This window comes from Prunus avium, chromosome 1, assembly GCF_965620075.1.
Source record: "Prunus avium chromosome 1, drPruAviu1.hap1.1, whole genome shotgun sequence".
In the NCBI taxonomy this organism is placed as follows: domain Eukaryota; kingdom Viridiplantae; phylum Streptophyta; class Magnoliopsida; order Rosales; family Rosaceae; genus Prunus; species Prunus avium.
Window position 1 is genome coordinate 4,117,489 of NC_142284.1, and position 24,302 is coordinate 4,141,790.

Genomic DNA, 24,302 nt, shown 5'->3' on the forward strand with positions numbered 1-24,302 from the left:
AAACACGTGTTTTAACATGGATGAAAATTTTCTTAAGCCATGGCCTATTGTTGTTTTGTTAGGTATGAAGTAAAAGGAAATTGGTTTTGGTTCTCTTTTGTTATTTGTAGTTCCAATGTTGTGATCATTTACAGTTAGTTAACATTTCTTGTGACAAGATCATAGTTTAAACTACTCTTATTTATGGAAAGTGGGATCGAAGTCGAGTGCAAAGAGGCAGACACACTATCATGGTCGCTTGACTTAACCCATATCTATCAATTAACTACATTAGCAATTAAAAATAAATCAAATATTCGTAAATTACGTTGACAAAATATACATGTAACGGTTAGTTAGTTTATAGTTATATATATATATATATATATATATATATATATATATATATATATATATATCTATCGAGGTAACTGAATTTCATTCTTTAACCAAACAACATAATACAAATAACAAGGATGAAAATTCCAGACAGAAATTAAATGTGGGCGGTTAGTTAGTTTATTGTATTCAGAGCTCAATAAAAATTCCTCCCACCCACAGTATATATACTAAAGATGGAAAATGACCTCTGAGCTGCATGGACTAATTATCTTGCTTGTCCTTAATTGTTAATGTTAACTAACTATACGGACCTGAATGTAAAAATAAAAATTACAAAGGTCAAAGTAGAAAATTACATAAATTAAAGAAGCAAAAAGCATGTCTCCCTTTCGGAACTTAAAAACACCAAAAATTTAGTGAAAATAAATAGGAAGTAAGGAAAAAATAATAATAAAAGAGGAGTGTAGTGGACTTTGAGAACAATAATGTGTAGGTAGAAGAAGCACCAATAAATCCAAACACTACTTAATGAATCGAAAGACCAGTATTTTGGCTGACATGAATTTTCCGATTCCTATGGTCCTGGGGACCCTAAGTTCGTTTTCTATGACTGTATTCTTTTTTATTTATTTTTATACAAGCGATATTAGATGAGAGGAGTGTTCTTGCACACTGCAAGTTTGTAAACTGGATTCTATGGAAAGAAGTAAACCGTAGCGTATACTTCTTTCTAGTAAAATGTCTCAATGACATTCATTTTGATTTTATATGGTGGTGGGACTTCCACGGAGCATCTTCCATTGTTAGGCTTAGGTAGGTTGGTCCGTTTTATCAGAAGCTCCACATTTTCAACCTAATTATTGTCCTTGATAAGATGATACTCCACACCAATCTAAAGCTGGAGTCACCTACTCTCTCTCTCTCTCTCTCTCTCTCTCTCTCTCTCTCTCTCTCAATGAATAATAACTTTTTCAATTCTCTCCATCCCTTATTAATTATGCGTCTAACACATGTTTATCTCTCTTTCTTAGTATATTAGTAGCTGGTATCGCGTACTAACAATTTCTGACTTCGCCCTTACCTACAAATAAAAATCTGATAATAATTTTAAAAAAAGAGTGACATGTGAAAGATCGTCAGTCCACACTTAGCAGACAAAAAGTAGAAAAATCCTTTTTGTGATATTGTATAATGTCCTTTTTGATCTTTTAAGTTGAGCTTGCATGCATCCCCTCTTAAACAATTAATGTAGGGCATAGTGCATCACAATAATTTCGCACATTATTGGAGAAAGTCTTCAATACTTTGTAGTAGAGTCATTTGGGAAGAGAATTGCATGTCCGGGCCCTAAAATCAAATAAGTGTACCTCAAAACTGAAAAGGCAGTGTGTTAAAACCATGAAGCATTGCTTTTCCATGCCACAAAGGGCCCGTCATACAATGGGCACCGGGCGTTTTTGTCGACAAAAAGATTGTATCATCGAGCATTATATATCATATAGATGTATTTAATGAGGTAATAGATTATCAGTTGGGGGAGTTAAATACTAGATTTTCATATGAAACTGTGGAACTCCTTCGTCTTAGCTCAGCATTAGATCCCCATGATACTTTCAAGGGATTTAACATTGATGATATTTATACTCTTGCTGATAAATTTTATCCTCAAGATTTTACTACAATTGAGTTGCAGGCTTTAAATCAACAATCAGGATTTTATAAGATTGATATGGATTACAATCTAACCTTCAAGAATCTTGATTCCATTTCTATATTACTTGAGCGCTTAGTGGAAACAAGATTAGCACAAACCTACTACTTGATTGAAAAATTGATTCGTTTGGTGCTAACTAATCATGTTTCTATAGCAACAACAGAATGAGCATTTTCTTGTATGAGACTTATCAAAAATTGGCTTTGAAACAAGATAGGTGATGACTTTCTTGCTGATTGTATGTTACTTCACATTGAAAGAGAATTTGCTGATAATGTAGATAATGAATCAATAATGAATGATTTTAATTCTATGAAGACTGAAAGGGTGCAACTTATATAGTGTTATTTGACAGGTAAGGCTCATTATGTACCCCCCTTGACTAGGTATATTATTAATTTTTTGTTATCAATGAAATTACATCGTACTATCGAGTTTTCTATATACTTAATATGTTTATATGTAAGGTAAATTTAGCCCAATCAAATTTGATATCTTGAATTTATCCTTGCAAAGGGCAAAAAGAAACGATTTTTATTAAAAGTTGCATGCACTAACTTTGTTCTTATTTGTAATCAGTTGCCTTAATGTCCTTGATAAAATTTGTTTTGACAAAAAGGCAACATATATACTTTTAAAAGTACAACAAAATTAGGAGTGTTCAAGATCCAATCCAATTCATACAAACCGATGGATCCTTAGGTTCTAAAAGCGACATGCTGAGATATGTTGAAGAATGTAAAATCTCATATAAGAAAACTTGACAGAATAAAATACCATATATAAGTGTATGGTTTCACTGCTAATTACACCGATGCATTTTTTGATAAAACCTCACACATATAATTGCTATGCCATGCAGTCTATATGCAGTCTATTAGGGTATGTTAAAGACAATATTGGCATTGGGCCAATTGGTAGTAGGCCCGCTTGTCTAAAACTGTTGTTTATAACTTATTTTTGTTTCATTTATTTTACATCTATTAAGACGTGTGGTTATATGTATTAGATTTGACCACAATTTTTTAGTTTTCAATAACTAATTTTTTTAATCATTAAAATCGATCCAATCCAATTCAATTGGATCTAGTCCACACTTAATCAAATACAGTTTGGTGAAGTTTTATTGGGTTCAAACCAACGAACACCCATTAACAAAATTCTAATCCCCAACTTTAAAGTATCACAACATAAATTTAAACATATTTGTTTTTTAATTGTAAATTTTGTATTTCTGAAAGAAACTCATCAAGATCCATCCAACAAGACTAGTATATTAATGGATATCAAATAATAATATAAGAAAAATTACATAACTAACCAAAGTATATTAATGAATTTGGTATTCTCCCAGGACTATACTTTCTCTGTCCCTTTCAATTCAGTCTCACATTTGTGCAAATCACATTAGACAAGTCCGAATGCAAATTCACCCCAACGTCAACTCAACTCCTTCACGCCTTTCATTCCACTTATCCAACGGCCATGAAACGGTTGGTCATTTAACGACACATCGAATAGAAGGATAAAGACTTTCATATCACGTGGTTAACACTATTTTGTTATTTCCAACTAATACGCTGTGACATACGCGATAACACTTTCATGTAATATAACATTATTAGCCGAGAATAATACTGTTTTACCATTCCCGTTACAATTAAGATTTTCTCGTCTAGACTGCATGTCAAAAGTGACTGCAGATTCAAGAATCAAGAATTTTGGTGGGCCTGTATCAGGTGATGAGGGGCCCGCACAATCAACTCAACAACGGTCAGTAGTTGTGCTTGTGCCCCATTCGGTGGGAAGGAGATGACCGGTTTAGTTACAAAATTGCCCTGAGAACTACGAGATAATAACCACGAGGCCATTGTATACTTTGTAAATTCGTAGTTGTCATGGTGTAAAATTTCACTTTTTATTTTATTTTTATCAAACTATATAAAAGCTTGAATTGAAAGGAAACTATGCGACCATTATTACCTGATTGAGTTACATTCACTTAATTGGTTGGTTACCAAATATGCACTTATGAGCTCCTCTCTCTTACGCAATAGCAAATTTTGGTTAGCAAAAGTGCTTATTCTTTCAAAAACTTAGAAGAAAGTAAATGCAAAAGTGTGTTGGCTTGCTTACTTTAAGCTTTTTCTATATATTAATTGGAACTGCTTTTCTTTGTGAAGAAAATGAAAATAGTTGCCACAAAAGTATTAAAAAGAAAAACAATTTTGTTGGTTACTCTCAAAGATGTGACATCAAACCGTCTTCATTTTGAGTTTAAAACAATTTAACCTTTGCAAAATAGAAAAAGAAATATACGTGTAAAGGAATGCCATCTTCATCTTGGGTGCAAAGATAAATACTTTAACTACTTAAATATTGTTTATTTAGCACCTTTGTGATGATCTCTTGGGAGCTCTTGGGCTTGTAAATGTTGAAGAATATAAACTTCACATCGGAAACTTGACTAAATGAAATACAATATATAATGAATGACACCACTCTTAATAGCACCAATGTCTTTTGTGATAAAAATCCACACATACTGAGCTTTATAGGTGATTAAGTTGGGGACCATATCGGTGTTCTAGTAGGTGGATCGATGGCTCGTCTCTATGAAACTTAACATGGTACCAAAACGGGTTGATTGATTGGGCCTACAAATATTGAGCCCATTACCCCTTACCCCTTACCCCTTACCCAATATGTAGTGTTCACGTGTTAGGCTTGAATGTTCGCTTTTACCCTTACACAATACGTGTTGTTCATGTGTTAGGCTTGAATGTTTAACTCTGATGTAGACATGAGGATGCGTGTGGTGAAAAATGGACCAAACTATATAATTAAAAGTGTAATGTGTATGTCTCTCATATGTTTTAAGATTATACCTTCGTGAAATATTAGATGAAGTTGAGTTATTGCGAGCCATACCAAACTCCTACAATGCAATTACATATTTTTAACCTATAGGCAATAAAACCAAGTGACAATTGAATTATATTACATAGAAAAAAAAACTCGTAAATAAACCATACTTAGTGAATACCAAAGGATATAATACGTACATATATTATTTAACAATTAAAAAAAAGTAAAAATCGTCCAATATATTAATATAAAATGATGTTATTTTTTAATTTGAGGAATTTTTAGTTTCTTTCTAATAGTATGGAAAAATACGCAAATAATACCTGAAAAATATTTTTAAAAACATGAATTGTTCATGAATAATATGCAGTTATAATATGCGAATAATACGTTTTACATTCCATATAATTAAGAAGTATTTTTCGAAAATATATACGCATACGGATGTTTTGGCCAGTGACAAATTATTTTCTTAATTAATTTCTACTGGATGTGATGTAATGGTACTCTTTTTCCTTGACCGGATTTTCCCCCATTTGGGGGTTTGTTAAAGGCAAGGTTTTAATGAGGCCACATTTGTTACATTACTGAGATCCAGTTTTCCTTTGTACTATGACATTGTTGTTTCAATGAAGTTATCTCACTTTGATAAAAAAACAAAAAAAACAAAAAAAAATCTAAGAAAGGGTTGGAGCGGGCACCAAGGGGAAATAATTGGAAAACCAGGGCAATATTGTAATTTCAAATTTTCTGTTGAGTTACGCGTTCGTGTTGTTACGCTTTTGACAGACAGAAGCCAAACAGAGGCCGAGAGCGAGAGAGAGAGAGAGAGAGAGAGAGAGAGAGAGAGAGAGAGGGCCAACGGCGAGAGAGAAAGTGCAAGAAAGAGAAGGAAAGCGCGAGAAAATAAGAGGGAAAATAGTTGCAGAGGATCTTCTTCTTTCTCGTTCAGGAAGGATAAAAGGTCCGCCATTGGCATTGTAGCCTCTGCAACAACATTTCCCATGTGACCTCGTCCATTTGCTCAACACATACCAAACCCACCTACAGTTTTGTGGCACAAAGTCCGTACAGTCAGAGCCAGAGGTACCGGAGCGACATTGCCATTATTTTACGTGCGTGCTGCTGCAATTCCGAGTTTGAGCAATTAGGCACAATTTTTTGGATCTTTGTGCGTACGGTTTGCTCCGGAGAGAAGAATCCATGGTTTCGTCGGCATTGGGTGGTGGCTGTTGCTGAGGGAATCTCGGGTTTCGGAGCTCTGCCTGTGATCTGAATCTAATCAGATTTTTGGTCTGCAATGGTAGCTTTTTCTTATTTTCTTGGTCTCCAAGTTTTAGAATTTATTTGCTATTCATTTAATTTTTATTTAAAAATTGTTGCCGTTTAAATTCCATTCTTTAATCCGGGTTGAATGCATTGATCTTTGTTTCAATGTGACTTGATTCTGCTCTTAGTTAGCTGAAACGGGGATTAATTCGTTGCTGTGGTGAGCTAACATGAGACTGGAACTGTTTGATTATAGTTTGTGGCAGTGAAAATTTTGGAAATTTCTGGTATTTTATAGTGTTAAACGAAAATTAAGATATGTACAACATTCAAGTTCATTTTCTTGAGTAGGTTTATTGAAATTAGCTGTTTTCTTTGTAAACTTAGTGTAAGTAAACTTATGAGATAGTTGGGCTTTAGACAGTCTACTGAATAAATGGCTTTCTGGCTTGAAATGCTATTTGTTTTCTCCAAGTAATCTGCGTAAAGAAGAGCTGCATTGTTGTCATTGCTGAAGTTTGGATTGTGTAACCTTGGCTATATGGCCGAGAGTTTATTAGGATAGTTCTGCCGAAATTACTGACCACCTTTGGATGTGCTATGAACTTTGTAAAGCAAAGAGCATATCAACAATTTAGTCTATACACAGCATGAATTGTGACATTATGATAGTGTATTATAAAAAATTGCATTATACTTTAGTTTGCTTGTTTGACAACTTGATTTGAAAGAGAAGTTGTTACTGCTTACTAGTTTGTGCCTATCAAGAAAAGGCATGGCTGACTGAGAAACTGCATGTACTGAATTTTTTTATATCTAATAAATTTTTCAAATTTGTCAAATAATGATGACTATCCTCAAGCTAATATGCTTGTCATCTTATCACATATGTACCATGAATATCTTTACTATGCTGCTGTATTGATATCTTAATGTGGCCCTTTTTTCGCTAATGTAGTGGATGCTTCCCAGTGTATAATGTGAGATATACACTGGAAGAACCTGAAAGTACCTCTAAGGAAGAATATAAATACTAATTGCTAAGATAAACCTAAAAAATCCAAAATTAAAAGAAAAGCCTCCCTTTTTTCTCTCATGTATACTTCTTGTGTCCTAAGGTAGTGACCATTGGTGTTGTTTGGAGGGAATATTTATTACTCCAAAAAATAAAGATTGAGTCTGTTTTAAAGCACAGTTAGAGGAAAAGAAAAGAAATCTACAGCTTTCTGGCCAGTATGTAATGAATTTTGGGAGTTCAATCATTCTTATCTTGACAGTTGGAAAACCTATGAACCTGAAAGATCTTCTAAAACTGTAGATCCGCTTTTATTGTATGAACGGATGATACTGATTCTACACCAGAAGTGCATCCAGAACTTTTTAGGTCTCCTGGATAAGTGCTTTGATACATCCTTTCATTAGAATGTGATGATTTGGAGTTTATCAAGTGGAATATAAATGGAAGTAATAGTAGTGGACATGCAATTTGATGTTTACTTTATGCATTAACAAGGAATTTATGCTAAACGGGATTTGTCTCAGGTGGTAGAGGTAGATCTGAGGTTAAGTAATACCCCAAAAAAAAAAAATAACTTGATGAATAGTTGAATGAATAAATTTTCACCCATATACAGTTACAGAATAAGGAACACCTCACAGTTCTATTGTAGATTCTTATTTTCAGCACAGTTTTCTAATTGCATCGTAGTCTTGCTGTCTAATGCTAGCTTAATATGCCTGTTGAGTATCAAATCATTGTCAATGATGATTTTAAATTAAAGATCTGGCTTTCTCTTTCTTATAGAGGCACTGATTATCTTATTGTCCACACAGGCTGCTAATGTTAATTTGGCGGTTGGATCTCTTGTTTGGGTGGAGGATCCTGAGCTAGCTTGGATGGATGGAGAAGTTGTAGGAGTTAATGATGAAGAGATTGAAATAAACTGTACATCAGGGAAGACGGTCAGTGCTGCTTTTGTTTTTAAAATTCTTATTAAGCCTTGCATCCGCTTTTATTAGGTATTTAAGAGCTAACATATATATTAATCTGGAACTTCAGTATGAATTTTTTTAGTACCTGAAAGGTAAGTGCATACCTATCACACAGAGGGCTTAATAGACCTATCATGTTTGTAGGAAAAATGATGGTAAAGAATTTTAAAACACTTACTAGATTAGGAGAATGTTTTAATAACATAGTATACCCACAAAAAATTAATAAGGTTCTTTATTTACGAAGCAATGTTCATTTGAGTGCATGTTTTTCATGCTCCTTGTTTTACGTTTCCTTTGATATTGACAGAGCCGTCATGTTTATTTGATTTTGAACAGAGCCATCATGTTTATTGCATATATATGAAATCTATTGACTGACCATCCTTGCATATTATTGAATATCATGATCAACTAATGGGCTATTTTTTCTTCCCCTTCTGTTGTAGGTTGTGGCTAAAATATCCAGTGTGTACCCAAAGGATCCTGAATTTCCTTCAAGCGGTGTAGACGATATGACAAAGTTGGCATATCTGCATGAACCAGGGGTTTTGCAAAATTTAAATTGTCGATACCATATAAATGAAATATATGTGAGTACTACCAAGATATACACAACCCCTTTTCTTTTTTGATTGTAGGTAGATTTATTTTTCCCCAATGGTCATCTACGTCATGTTATTTCCTAAACCTGCATTCATTTTCACCTCGCATTTGTGGTCTGAAACATGGATACTCTCATTCTCTTTTTTGTATGCAGTCAATACTGTAATTGCCAATATATTTTTTAAAGGTATGACTTTAATAGTTGGAGGACGGAGCTAAATTCTCTAATTGTGTTTCCAGACTTACACAGGAAGTATATTGATAGCTGTGAACCCTTTCCGGAGACTACCTCATTTATATGATAATCATATGATGGAACAGTATAAAGGGGTAGCTTTAGGCGAGCTGAGCCCACATCCTTTTGCTATAGCTGATGCTGCATACAGGTATTTTGTTGGATTTGCCACTGGCTTCAATTTTTGAGTGTGGCTTGAAAATAAAAGAAAAAAAATTTCTAATGCAGACAGATGATTAATGAGGGAATAAGCCAGGCAATTTTGGTCAGTGGGGAAAGTGGAGCCGGAAAAACAGAGAGTACAAAGATGCTTATGCGTTATCTTGCCTATATGGGGGGAAGAGCTGCATCTGAGGGGCGGTCTGTGGAGCAGCAAGTCCTGGAGGTAACAAGTTTATGATGTTCTTACTTGTCCAAGTGGGTAGTAGCATTACAGTTAGTTCTCTTTTTGTTGTCGTGTCAGATGTCTATTGTTCATGGCTTTTGTTGGCAAGTGACTTGCGTTTGTGATAAAATCCATATCTTTATGTATTTATTTATTTATGGCAGTCCAACCCTGTTCTTGAGGCATTCGGTAATGCAAAGACTGTGAGAAATAATAATTCAAGGTGGGAACCTTTTTTTCTTCTTCTACTGGGATAACTAGTTACTATTATTCTTGTGTCTACTGGGACAGCTGATCTTAGGGTGGAAGGTTATTATGGAAAGTAATATGTGTTACTTTAACTTACATCTTCTATTCATTTGGGTTAATTTTGAACTTAACATAATTGCAGTCGTTTCGGTAAGTTTGTGGAGCTTCAGTTTGATCAGAGGGGAAGAATCTCAGGAGCAGCCATCAGAACTTATTTGTTGGAGCGATCCCGAGTTTGTCAAGTGTCTGACCCTGAGAGAAATTACCATTGCTTTTATATGCTCTGTGCTGCACCTCCAGAGGTAAATTGATCTCCTGTATACATACTGTATATTCTTCATATGTACTAAAAAGTAAACGCTTTGAATTAGAGAAAACCAGAACAATCACTGGATGATGTAGATCCTAGCTGTACTAACTTAATTATTCTACTCCTGACCATAAATTGATATGAATTTCTAGTTTGTTGCTAGCTGTACTGTGTGTCCAGTGCTCATGATTGTGTGCAGACAGACTTTGATGTCTGCATGTTAGCGCTATTCTATCTCATGTAGAGTGGGAGTTTAGTGTGTGATAATTAAACCTAAGAACAGTTCATTATCCGAATGACATGACTAATTCTTGATATAAATTTCTAACATTTGAATGTTTTCTTGTGCCCACATTCAGGATGTCGAGAGGTACAAATTGGGTAATCCAAGAACATTTCATTATTTAAATCAGTCAAACTGCTATGAGCTGGATGGGGTGGACGATTCTGAGGAGTACCTCGCAACTAGGAAAGCTATGAATGTTGTTGGGATAAGCTCTGATGAGCAGGTATGTCACTGGAGATAGCTTATGAACATTAAATGTTCTGTCAAATATCTTGACCACTGCTTTTCAAAAAATAAAATAAAAAAAATAAAAATCTTGACCACTGTTCTGATTTTTGCAGGATGCAATATTTCGAGTTGTAGCTGCAATACTCCATTTAGGCAATGTTGAGTTTGCGAAGGGGAATGAAACTGATTCATCTGAACCCAAGGATGATAAATCTCGGTTCCATCTCAAAATAGCTGCTGAACTTTTCATGTTCGTGACCATTATTTAGTGTACCTTTGTGAATAACACGTGACTTTTGAGGTCTTCATAAGTGAAAGGCTAAGCTTTAATCTACAATTTCTGTTAGGTGTGATGGGCAATCTCTTGAAGATTCTCTGTGCAAGCGTGTAATTGTGACCCGTGATGAGACCATAAAAAAAAGTCTAGATCCAGATTCTGCAGCCATCAGTAGAGACGCACTAGCTAAAATTGTATATACAAGGTTATTTGATTGGTATGTTCATAAATATACTAGTTTGTTCATCGTTGAGAAAAAAAATTATGCGTTGACTTATCTCTGGTTGTTATTGTTTTTCTAAAGTGGTGAACTGATTTTCCCCAGGCTTGTAAACAAGATAAATAACTCTATTGGTCAGGATCCTGATTCAAAATATTTGATTGGAGTTCTGGATATTTATGGATTCGAGAGTTTCAAGACAAACAGGTGCTTAACCGGTATGCTTTTATTTTCATCGTTTAGAGGTTAAATTATTGCAGAGGACTGCATGGATTCCTTCTGTTTTTGGGATGGGGATCTTGATTAAGAAAGTTAACTCTCTTTGGCTCTATGATGCCATTTGACTCATAATTGTTTTCTTCTTTTGCGCTAAAATACTGAAAAATCCCCTGGGTGTTTTATTTATGCAATCACATCAGTGAGTGACAAATTTTCAAGTGATCTCACAGCCTTTGCTTCTCTGGCTTATTTACTCATGCAAAAACATTACTGCTCAGTGCTCACGCATTTCCGTGATAGCTCTGTTCTGTTATTAGTTCTTAGGTTGGTCTGGTTGCTCTTATTATATTCTTGACATTACTCCTGATGTGTATAATTTCAAAACTTTTAACTGGTGTGCAGCTTCGAGCAATTTTGTATCAATTTGACAAATGAAAAATTGCAGCAGCATTTTAACCAGGTGTGGGCATGAATACATAATATGTATTCTTTGGTATTCTTGGATCTTCAAGACTACTCTCATTTACTCAATTAAGTGTCAACATTCTGCTTGACAGCATGTGTTCAAGATGGAGCAAGAAGAATATACTAAAGAAGAAATTGACTGGAGTTACATAGAGTTCATAGATAATCGGGATATTCTCGATCTCATTGAAAAGGTATGCCATATATATTTTTTATGTAAGGTCTGCTTATCTTCCCTTTGAATTAGGCCATATATATTTGAAATTTATTTCCTTTCTTTGAATTAAGCTATCTTTTAAACTTCTCGCCTGTTCTCTGTTGATTGATTTGCTTGTCTTCATGTATTGTACTTCATTGAATTGTTATTATCATTTATTTGTAAGAGAAGGGCCTGTCTATCTGAATGAAAGAGTTATCAGTGCCTCATGATATCATGTGTTATTTCTCTGATGTATGTTTTTATCATTTCAGAAGCCTGGCGGCATCATTGCTCTTCTTGATGAGGCTTGGTATGCACTAGAACATAAAACATTAATGCAATACCTCCCCCTCTCCCTCCCTTCCTTCCTCTTAAGATATCAACCGGTTAAATTTATTTTTGCTTTTCCAAAACCGGTTGATTATTTAGACTATGACATATTTTCATTTAGTTCTTGTGATATGGTGACAAGTTCTTGTTACGCTTTGTAGTATGTTCCCAAGATCAACACATGAGACATTTTCACAGAAGCTTTATCAAACTTTTAAAGACCATAAACGTTTTAGCAAGCCTAAATTGTCACCAACCGACTTCACCATTTGTCATTATGCCGGTGATGTAAGTTTTGAATTCAAGCTTCTTATGTAAACTACATCAGACTAATGAATTCTACTCCGACCAACGAGAAGTTATCAACTTGATATTTATTTCATTGGAAAATTTGGTTTTCAGGTTACTTATCAAACAGAATTCTTCCTGGATAAGAACAAAGATTATGTTGTTACAGAGCATCAAGCACTCCTTAGTGCCTCTGAGTGCTCTTTTGTTTCAGGCTTGTTCCCTCTTTTACCTGAAGAATCTGCCAAATCATCAAAATTCTCTTCAATAGGCTCTCGATTCAAGGTCCCTTTCTGTTCTAAATTTCTAATTAAGCATATGCTCATTGCACAGTGAAATATTTTTGTGTTTATGTTCCTTCTGTTTTTATTCTTATCGTCTTCTTGCACAGCAACAACTGCAATCTTTGCTTGAAACACTAAGTGCAATTGAACCTCACTACATACGTTGTGTAAAACCAAATAATCAACTTAAGCCAGCCATTTTTGAGAATGGTGCTGTTTTACAGCAGCTTTGCTGCGGGGTAAGCATATTGTGTATTCAATTCATTTATGTTAATCTTACCAGTTACATTTTTTTACGTAGTAATGCAACATGGCTTGGTATTTATCTAATTCCAGGGAGTAATGGAGGCGATTAGGATTAGTTGTGCTGGATATCCAACCAGAAAGACCTTTGCGGAATTTGCAAGTCGTTTTAGCATCCTAGCACCCGAGGTTCTAAATGGAAGGTAGTTTCATCAAATTCTCTGAACATCAACCGAGCTCTCTCTCTCTCTCTCTCTATAGATAAGTTATCTATATTTGTTTCTCTAATGATTGATGCGTGTGAGCGCTGATCCGCCGGTGACTATAGCATTTATCATACAAGTCCCATCCTGCATTAGAGAATTTTTGCTATATCTATATATGGTCAAAGATCCATTGCTACTCACCTCACAGATAAATTTATCCCACAGTTCGCATCCCTGCATGAGAGAATTCTTTCTATATCTATGCAGAACATCATGGCTAACCTGTGAGGCTGAAACTATTGATTGCATTAACTGTGCAATCACTAGACTATATATAAATATGTGAAATGTCATGAATGTTGGATGCAACAATTAATTGTGTTGCACTCTAAATTCAACATGGCCAGTGGAGTATCAATCTACCTATTCATCTATCTAGAACATCATGGATATCTCCAACAATCAATTGCATTGACCACACAATGTAGTCAACATGATGAATGGAGTATATATGCACTACCTATATGGAACTTCTTGGATGTCCTGCAACAAATGATTACACTGACTGCACAGTGAACTCAACATGATTAATGGACTATATATTTACTACAAACATATATATATACTATGCTGCTACAAATATATATGTATGTGCGTGTTCGTTTTTCTTTTTGTATGCATGTCACAGTCACTGCATGTTTTTGGTTGTTGTGCAAGAGAAATGGACTACACATGTAGTACAGACTATAGCAGTTTTGTGGGGTTGCAGTGTTCTAGCAGTTTTATGGCTGGAGAGAAATACAGAAGGGTTTTCGAATATTGGGATAGAGGAGGAGGGTTTAGGATAAAGTTAGATTTTAATTATAACTTTGGGCTTCATTATCTTTTGAATTTTGGGATGTATCTTGTTTGGAAAGTCTCACTAATTGGAAAGCAACTGTTCTCTGATATTCTAATTTAGGCTTAAGTCCTGTTTGATGGAAAATATTCTATTGTTTTGTTGTATAGTTTTCATTGATGTAGTGTTAAAGGTGGACATCTTGTGCATGACATGTATTACTCAGACTTGTAGCATTAGAATTTCTTCTTGTTTTTTTTTTTTTTTTTTTTTTTTTCTAATTTTAGTTTGTATTTATATAAAAAGTCAGGTAACTTTCTTAATTCTCTATTTTCAGTGTTGATGAGGTCGCTGCATGCAAGAAGCTTTTACAGAAGGTCAACCTCAAGGGATATCAGGTATTTAGAAGTTCTGCTGCTTTTACACACTTACAGTTAGATTTTTATCTTTTTTTTTTAATTGCTTAAATAATTAAGTGGGAACTACTTATGTTTCCACTTCTGTATTTGTGGTTTTCTGCATTGATTTGCTTAAAATGGATGGCAGTTTCTTGTCACATAGGTCTTGGCTCTGTATTGCAGTATAATGTTACTGCTAATATTACAATTGGAAAATCTACGAAGGGGTGTAAATGAGCCGAGCCAAGTCGAATACCAAGGTGCCCAAGCTCGGCTAGGCTCGGTTGTGAATGAAACTCAAGCTTATAGTTGGCCTGGCTCAGCCCGTCTCTTCTATTTTTTTTTTTTAAAATTTTTGTAAGAGCTCTTGGATTAATGAAAACTAAAAAATAATGAAGCAAATACACAATAGTAGGATATGTCCTAGGAGAAATGTACATTTTTGAGAGATTGGTCATTAATCTGAAGAAGGAAAAGCAAATAATTTTTTTAAATAAATATTTTGGATTTAACTAAAACTATATGATAGATCGATTTATCTTTCTGGACATCTATTTTAATTATACAATAAAAATGACTACATCTTTATGAGCCAAGTTTTGATGACTGAGCCAAGCTTGAATCAACCTCAAGCTATCTCATAAAAAGTACAAGCTTTATGAGCCGAGTACACCAAAGCTCAAGTTTGGCTCATTGTTCTAACAAGCCTAATATTTTGTTTGAGCTCAGCTCATTTCTCTTACGAAATGAGCTCAAACGAGCCAAACGTTGATCTCAAACTGTAACAGCCTTAAATCTACATTTTCAGAAATCAAGCCTCTTTGTACTGCTGAGCTTAACCTACAATCTTTTGAAGGGTTCGAAGGAACAATCTTTTTGATAGGTTTGTGTTGCAGGTTGGCAAAACAAAAGTGTTTCTCAGAGCTGGTCAGATGGCAGAACTAGATGCTTATCGAAGTGAGGTCTTGGGAAGATCAGCAAGCATTATCCAGAAAAAAGTCCGCTCCTACCTATGTCGCAAAAAATTTGCCTTGTTACGGTTGTCTGCCATGCAAATCCAAGCGTTATGTAGAGGTACCAAGTATTTTCACCTTGTGCTTCTTGGTGATAAGGTACCTTGTAGCCGAAGACCCGGTGCTCAAGATTTTTTTTTTCTTTGACTGATCGCAGGACAAGTTGGACGCCATCAATATGAAAACATGAGAAGGGAAGCTGCTTCTGTGAAAATCCAGAAATATGGTCGCTCGTATATCTCTAGGAATGCTTATAAAAATGCTTGCTCTTCAGCTGTTTCTATTCAAACTGGTATGCGTGGGTTGGCTGCTCGTAAGGAGCTTAAGTGCAGGAAGCAAACATGGGGTGCAATTGTTATACAGGTGAGGATTATATTGGCTGCTTGTACTTATTTCTTCTTAATAAAGTTTTTCTTATAAAAAAAGAAAACAAGATCACGTGGATGGTTGAATCTTTGAAGCAAATACCATGCGCTTAGATGAATAAGTTGGTTTTAATTTTTTAATTTTTTATAATGTTTATACACGCTAATCCGGAGTGAGTTAATGTCTACTACAGAGTCAATGCCGGAAATACTTGGCCCGTACTCGTTATTTAAGGATGAAGAAAGCAGCAATTGCAACACAATGTGGTTGGAGGCGAGTAGTTGCTCGTAAGGAGTTGCGGAAGCTTAAGATGGTGATGATCTCTTTCTTCCTCTTAAATTTTTCTCCTTTTGATTTTGTCTTCTTTTGAAACCTTGTCTTCTTTATTTATTTAGTTCCTTTTGATTTCTTCTTCTTCTTTGATGCCTTGTTGGTATGCTTTTTGATTCTTGGTTTCTGTATGTTGCAATCCAGCAAGTATTGTCGGATATGGTTTTATGGAATTTATTTATCTTGTGTATGTAATGGGTTCCACCGTCTAAAAGACAAAATTAAACTGTAGTATCAAATAATAACTATCATGGCCGAGTCTGTGCTTCATCAAATTACCAGCTCTCTCTCTCTCTCTCTCTCTCTCTCTCTCTCTCTGTGGTAACATATTTGCAATTTTGTTACAAACCAATTTACTTTGGTTTCACATGGGTGTATATTTGAAATGAGCATCATATTTTTGAATTTTAACTTGTCTTTTATTTTGCAGGCTGCAAAGGATGCTGGTGCTCTCCAAGAAGCCAAAAATAAGCTGGAAAAGGAGGTTGAAGAACTAACCTGGCGTTTGCAGCTCGAGAAGCGAATGAGGGTAATGATCCCCATCTTCTCCTAATGTATTAAGGCACAATATCCTATGTGGCCATGACTGCAATCATGTAACCAATATTATATGGATACCCAATCAGTTGAATAGCAACTACCCACAAAAATAAATTATGATATTTTGATTTTCGGGTGAATGCTAGCTTTCCATTTGACAGATTTTCCTCGTATAGGTTCCATTGTTTTATTTGATATAAGGAGCTGATACTGTAAGCCTGTAAAAGCGTTCTGTGTGTAGGATGAAAAAGAAAATTCTGTTTATATGTATATATAATTTTTTTTTAATTTTTAATTTTCTGTTTGGAACTATGAAGTTTTGTTGATGCAGTAGCAATTTCTTGGTTAGAAAAGAAATATACTCTTTGAAAGGACAAGTTCCAAACCAATTTGCTCAAGTCTAATAGTAAGACCTATTTAGTTCAAAGAGTAGTGTCCATCGTAATGTAAGGGTCTGCCAATAACAAATATATTTCTTTACTCTCTCTACTCCTCTCTATCATATCTTGCTAATTTCTCTCATATTAAGTTGTTTTGTACTTCCTTTTTCTCCAAACCTCTTTTATTTACTTACATTTCTACCATCTGTAAGAATCATAGGATCACCATCATGTAACACGTTATCATTGGTTCACCATTTACCTGTGGTTCAAATTGTTATTTATGCATCCATTTGGCTCCTTATTGATTAAGGTTCATTGTTTGATAAGAAGCACAAGCAGTATAAGTATGCTGACTGTTTATATAGTAAGTTTGAATGCTGTAGTGTCATGAATATGTTTTGGTTTGTTAAACTAGATGTAGCTTGAATTAATGTTTTTCTCTAAAATATCCATGGTAGATTGCTTGTCCACTTCACTGTACAGTTTCTCTTGTGATATAAAATTTCATGTTTTCTTTACAGAAAAATGCAGAACAAGGGAGGGGCTGCTTTAGGACTCCCCTTTTTTTTTCTTCCTTTTCTTTCCAAACTCAGTAGTCCATTTGCGTGAGTGTAAATGCAGGCTGACATGGAGGAGGCCAAAACAAAGGAAAATGCAAAGTTGCAGTCTACTTTGCAAGAGATGCAACTCCAATTTCAAGAAACCAAATCACTGCTTATGAAGGAACGTGAGGCTGCAGTGAAAGCATCTGAGGAGGCAGCGAAAGCGGCTGAGGCTTCAGCAAAAGCGGCTGAACAAGTTCCTGTCATACAGGAGCTTCCAGTTGTTGATCATGACATAGTCACTAAGCTTACTGCTGAAAATGAGCAGCTCAAGGTAAAAGCACTGAAACTCTTGTATGCATTTGTTTCTCTTGAACAATTCAGGTATATAAGACCATTTCATGATTACATTCAACTGTATTCAAATATATAATTGGCTGAGTTTTTTTGCCATTGTATTTTATGATTTTAAGCTCTGATCCTTTGCAGGCTCTGGTAGACTCACTGGAAAAGAAGATTGATGAAACAGAGAAAAAGTTTGAAGAAACAAGCAGGCTTAGCGAAGAGCGGTTCAAGCAGGCTACGGAAGCAGAGTCAAAGATAATTAAATTGAAGACTGCCATGCAGAGGTTCTTTCTTGACTTCTGTCAAATTTGGATGCATCATTGATCTTTACTCTGACAATTAATTGAATAGTTGGAACTTTTATGCTTAATTGTGTTTTGTTATTCTGAATTCTGATATAGATTACTGTCTGTATCATCCTCAGGCTTGAAGAAAAACTTTCTGACATGGAAACTGAGGACCAAATTTTGCGGCAGCAAGCATTGAAGATTTCATCTTCTATGAAAATGTCAGAACATTTAGCAGGAGCAGCAGCTCAGGTAGGCATCCCATAGAAATGTTTAGTTTTCACATTAGTCCTTCTAAGAACATTTTATTGATTTTTGTTTCTCCCCTTATAATTGCAGCCCTTGGGAAATGGTCATCATGTAAGTGAATAATATAAAGCAAGTGTTGTTTACCATAGTTGGCATTTATTTGCTGTTCTTTCTATGATCCTAATGTTGGATTTATGTTATGTAGGAACCACTGAGACCTACACCATCAAAGAGATTTGGCTCAGAGTCTTTGAGGAGATCCCAAATTGAAAGGCAGCATGTATGTATTTGAGAAGCAAATGATGCTTTCCAATTCACTTATTTTTTTAATTTATTTTGTTTTACCTTTTCATTTATATTTAATTTATGTTGTTTTACTTTTTTCTATTTTATTTTTGCTTTACTTTTCTCATGAAGCTTATTCTGCTTCTATACTATTTTTGTATGTGGTGCAGGAGAGTGTAGATGCTCTTATGAATTGTGTGACAAGTAATGTTGGGTTCATTGAAGGAAAGCCAGTTGCAGCAATTACAATATACAAATGTCTTCTCCACTGGAGATCATTTGAAGCTGAAAAAACTAGTGTATTTGACCGACTTATTCAGATAATTGGTTCTGAAATTGAGGTAAATTAATTTCCATTATAAATCTTGTTTTGCCAATAACCAATCATCAAAGTGGAGAAGGGAGGGGTCAGGCATTAGATGCTTTCATGACTTCTGTTGCCGTGAATCCTTAATTTCTTATTGAATGCTTTGATGAGATTTCTCATCTATTGAGAAAAAAAAAAAAACTACTTGCATCTTAGTACCAGCTTTTGATTGTATTTGATCGTGGATTCTATATATTTCAGTTGTTTAGGGGTGCTTGTCATCAGTGAGTTTTTTTCCATCATGATTAGATCACTTGCATCTCGATATGAACTGTTGAATTTTATAAAGTACATAAGGAAACTCTCTAAAGTGGCTTTGACATTTTTTTTAAGTGTCGGCATCCTTGTTGGGGCCACCCTGCAATATTGTCAATGATCCGAACTGTCTATTTCTTGGTACTTATCCAAGGATTAACAAATTTAAACCCACTTAACCATCCAAATGTAATCAAATAAATATACGAACATCGTATTTCTGATAACCATTTAGGCATCTGTATATATTCACGTTTATGACATTCATATATGAATGACATATATGTATGTTCTTTTATCTCTCTCTCTCTCTCTCTCTCTCTCTGTGCATAAAGGTTCAAAAGTGCTATAACCAAATCAATTAGATAAAAGCTTTTAAAGCTATCAAAAGAAAAGAAAAGGAAAAAAATAAAATGTTTTGAAGAAATGCAGAGCCCTAAAGCAATTTGGGATATTTATCCTGTACCCTTATTGGAACTTGGGATTAATAACATATGTTTCTCTGCAGGATCAGGATAACAATGGTCATATGGCTTATTGGCTTTCCAATACATCTACATTGTTGTTCCTGCTCCAGCAGAGTTTAAGAACTGCCCCGCGAAAGCCTCCTACCCCAACATCTTTATTTGGAAGGATGACCCAAGTAATGTGATTTATTTTATTTATGTATGAGTTTGATTTTGTCCAAGTGTATCCGATTTCTATCTTTCTTCTTGTACATGATGCGATATATGTTCTTGTTTCTTAGGGCTTCCGATCTTCTTCTGCCAATCTTTCCGTTGGTGCTTCTGATGTTGTGCGTCAAGTTGAGGCCAAGTATCCGGCTTTGCTCTTTAAGCAGCAACTTACAGCATATGTAGAAAAGATATATGGAATCGTCCGAGACAATTTGAAGAAGGAATTGTCACTTATGCTTTCTTCTTGCATCCAGGTACTATGAATTTTGAATTTCATCATTGGAACTTGGCATGAATCTTCCGTAGTTCTTACATTCTTTTAGGTGTTAGGATGGAAGAGTTATTGCTTGCTGAAGCTTTAATTTCTCCAGATAATTTTTGCTGTACTCTATGGTTCATATCTTCTAGAAGTAAGCATGTGATCTAAAGATGCTAGTGTGAACATTACATCCAGTCATTTTTATAAATTTTTTCATTTGGCCTGAATTAGTTTACCATCTTGCTTTTCCTTTCTTTTCTATTTCTTCCCTTTCTTGATGCGGATTTTCCCTTGCATATTATGGTAAACATGGATGTCTTCTATACCAGTTTGGTTTGATTTATGATTCATTTTGTTATGTAAAGTTGGTGTGGATGCAAGTTAGCTACCTTGGTTCCCAGGAAGTAGCTTTGATTGATGAAACATTGTGGGATGAAATATGACAGGGCTTTTTTACATGAACCAATTCGGTTAATTTTATCCCATGGTATCATTTAATTAATTCCGGTCACATGTTTTCTTGACATTTCAGGCACCCAAAACATCAAAAGGGAGTGTTTCAAAATCACCTGAAGGATCAAATAGTAATAGTCCTTCAGCTAATCCTTGGAATAGCATGATCGCTAGTCTTAATGGGTTTCTCTCTACGATGAAAGAAAATTGTGTAAGGCATTACTTTTGACAATTTTTAAAGTGATCAGTATCCTTTTGGATACATTCTAATCCAATGATTAACCTTGTTTCAGGTTCCTCCAATTCTTGTTCAGAAGTTATCTACTCAAACTTTCTCATATATCAATGTACAGATTTTTAATAGGTAAGTTGCTGTTTTATCTTTGTCATCAAATATTGCAGAGAGTTATATATATGATGGGGTTAACTTGTGTCCGCATTGTTGCTTGATTCTGCTGCAGCCTTCTTCTTCGTCGAGAGTGCTGCACATTTAACAATGGGCAATATGTGAAGAATGGGCTAGCTGAATTGGAGCTGTGGTGTAGCCTAGCAAACGAAGAGGTACTGTTTTATTCTTATCACCAGTGAAAGGCTAATTTTCACTTTCCTTAATCACCTGGATCCTCCCTCCCTTCCATCTTGAATATAGCACTGGTTATTCCTTCATTAGTTCTTTTGATCATTGTTGGTTGATGTTTCATATCATTGCAGTATGCTGGCTCATCATGGGATGAACTCAAATATGTAAGGCAGGCTGTAGGGTTCTTGGTAAGTTTTTAGTTGCGGTCAAGAAAATAAATGGAGTGCTTATGATGGTTCTTGTCGCTAGTTACTCTTTTTCTCTTTTATGATAAATAAATCCTGTCATTGATTTCTGTTGTCAACTTGTCATAGACTGAATAGTATTTGTTACAGAGACTGAAAATGTAAATAACCTTTTATTCTGTACCTTTTAATACTTTGTGTGTTAAAAATTTGATGATTTAAAAAGATTTCTTATTCATCAAAGGAATATAAGATCAGATAGGGAAGAAATGTGACATAGTACTGAATATGCCAACAGTTAACAGCATTATAAACAGATACAACATATGGAGCAATGATGTTAACTCTAGATAAGTAGACATTATTAATGGGACTAGCATGGATTTCTCTTGCTTACTTATATCCCATCAAAGATTTGTGAAGTGCTTTATAATGATGCTGGTCAGTTGGCCTGTTACATATTATTGAGGCAGTATTGTCATTGTCTCACTGCGGAGGGTAAGTCGAGATAAGAGCCTGACAACTGCTCAGTCAACGATTTTATCTTGAAAAAAGGAAAAATTTGTGCAAAAGTTTTTAACCTTGCGCAAAAGTATTCAATTTGATTTTGCATTAAGCTTGTAGCAACATTCCTGACATATCATTTGTTTAAATAATTATGGAGGCGTGCTTTTCTCGAAATTTGCCATATATATTCGAATGATGGAAGAAAACAGTCTTAATTTCATGATGACTTTGTCCTGTACAAAAATGATTATTAAATAGATTTATAGGCATGATACTGAATTCATATTGGAAATTCATCTGTAATTCTACTCTGAAGACTAGTTTGATCTCTGCAGGTTCTACACCAAAAGTCCAGAGTCTCATATGATGAACTTACAAATGACCTCTGCCCTGTAAGTCTCTCTCTGTGAAACTGGCAGATGAAATGAATTTTTAGTCAACATGTGCTTGAAGCTGGCGATTCTTGAATTAATAGATTTTTCTGCATTTATAAATAGACTTGATTACTCTCTCTCTCTAGCTCATTTATGCTTCTGTCATCAGGTCTTGAGTGTTCAGCAGCTCTATAGAGTATGCACACTATTTTGGGATGATGATTATAACACGCAAAGTGTAGCCCCTGAAGTGAGTTGAGAAAATTGAAAACTTGATTTGAAACTGCTTAATCCATGATTGTTGGACATAGTGAAACTTCTACTTTTCTTTTGTAGGTCATTTCCAGCATGAACTTTCTGATGACAGATGACTCCAGCAATGATGATAGCAGCTCCTTTTTGTTGGATGACAATTCCAGGTTAGGAAACCTCTTTTCTTTTTCTTTTTTTTCCCCTTAATTAATGCTGATGTTTGAACCTTCTTCTAATCATGCTTTGTGAATGCAGCATTCCTTTCTCGGTTGATGATATTTCTAGTTCCATGCAAGACCAGAGCTATTCAGATGTAAAACCTCCTGCAGAGCTTTTGGAGAATCCAGATTTCCAATTTTTACAGGAGTAAGGCTGTCATTTCTCTACAATTCTCTTTTTCTCTTTGTGGAGCACACTTTTGACAAGGATTCAACCCAACTTCAACTCTTTCAACTCCTGTAAATCCGCCCCAAATTTCTCCCCTCTTCAGGTGCTCTTCTTCATTGTAACTTCCATTTTCCTGGGTTTAATATTCTTATTTTCAATTAGAATTGTAAAATTATAGTAGGCTGGATCATATAGATAGAGGGGCAAGGATAGGTTTCGCAGTTCGAGTTCACATATTTTTGGTTAATCTTTTATTTTTATAACGGGACTTGGGGCCAGCATTCTTTATAGGGGTGGTAGCTGGGTAGAATATTGTGAACGCAGTTTGGTGGGAGGAGTTGATCTCAAAACTAATGCGCTCCAGCCCCAAATCTTCATTTGTACAAAGTAGTAGAATGTATTACAATACAACGTATATAGTGGAATTGCCTAATGTTTTCAGCAAAACTGTTGCAGACACATCAGTTATTTCTTTTTATTTTCCTTTTTCTTCTTTTGGTTCTGCTGCCGTAACTTCTATAGAATTTCTGTAGTGGACTTGATGTATGCACAAATTCTAGACGTTTTGAATACGAATATTATCGTTCGAAGGTCGTTTCATAGTCTGTTTCGTTGTTCACATTTATAGCTATGTGATGTGTGTTGGAAAAGCTTTGCACGAAGCGCTTGATGCATGCACAGATTCACACACAGAAGCAACAAACACACTTTGCACACCCTTTAATGTTTTGACATTTTGTTTGTGGATGAGCAAGTTTACTCTATCCTCAACTTGAATTCATGATCAAATTGTGAAAGAACCATGGCCCATCGCGTTCAAGCATTAAGAAGGCGTGTATTTGTTTTGCTTAAATTTCAACTCATGTTAGTTTATATAATAGTATACTTGAAGGATAATGCAAATTACCATACTATTTTGTCAAAGAAAAAAAGAAAAAAATATCTATTCTAATAGGGGTGTATTTGATAGTTCTATGTCACCAATGACGGGTCACCAATGACGGATATATTTTATTTTCTATCTTGTACGAGTGATATTGAAAAAAAGAAGAATCAAATACAGGATTTCGAATGGAATGGTAAATTCTCTTAATTCATTCTTACTAACCTTCAAATTTCTTTTTAAAAGGGTTGAGTGTAAACCCTCGACTCAAAATTCATCCTCTCATTCTGCTCTTGTAAGTTGATTAGGACTCTAACTAAAGCTTTGTCTCCCCAAAATTAATTTGAATTTCT

General features: G+C 35.0%; 1 protein-coding gene across 2 annotated transcripts; it reads left to right on the forward strand.

Annotated features, from left to right (window-relative positions):
- The first annotated feature begins 5,697 nt into the window (after positions 1 to 5,697).
- LOC110750930 (myosin-6-like) lies at positions 5,698 to 23,513 on the forward strand. 2 transcript variants are annotated; one of them, XM_021951321.2, is made up of 39 exons: positions 5,698 to 6,206; positions 8,006 to 8,134; positions 8,614 to 8,757; positions 9,011 to 9,156; positions 9,234 to 9,390; positions 9,555 to 9,613; positions 9,782 to 9,941; positions 10,309 to 10,458; positions 10,577 to 10,713; positions 10,811 to 10,957; positions 11,066 to 11,167; positions 11,582 to 11,639; positions 11,737 to 11,838; positions 12,116 to 12,153; positions 12,335 to 12,461; positions 12,576 to 12,746; positions 12,853 to 12,984; positions 13,082 to 13,191; positions 14,370 to 14,430; positions 15,327 to 15,504; positions 15,601 to 15,806; positions 16,003 to 16,122; positions 16,570 to 16,668; positions 17,684 to 17,938; positions 18,094 to 18,233; positions 18,374 to 18,488; positions 18,576 to 18,596; positions 18,691 to 18,765; positions 18,941 to 19,111; positions 19,901 to 20,035; positions 20,141 to 20,323; positions 20,861 to 20,992; positions 21,075 to 21,145; positions 21,243 to 21,342; positions 21,493 to 21,549; positions 22,389 to 22,445; positions 22,597 to 22,677; positions 22,764 to 22,846; positions 22,935 to 23,513. In XM_021951321.2, the coding sequence occupies exons 1-39, from the start codon at positions 6,204 to 6,206 to the stop codon at positions 23,047 to 23,049; spliced, it is 4,527 nt and encodes a 1,508-aa protein (XP_021807013.1). In that variant the 5' UTR covers positions 5,698 to 6,203; the 3' UTR covers positions 23,050 to 23,513. The 2 variants fall into 2 exon arrangements, with proteins under 2 accessions (XP_021807013.1, XP_088100720.1); XM_088244594.1 differs by lacking the exon at positions 18,576 to 18,596.
- The last annotated feature ends 789 nt before the right edge of the window (positions 23,514 to 24,302 follow it).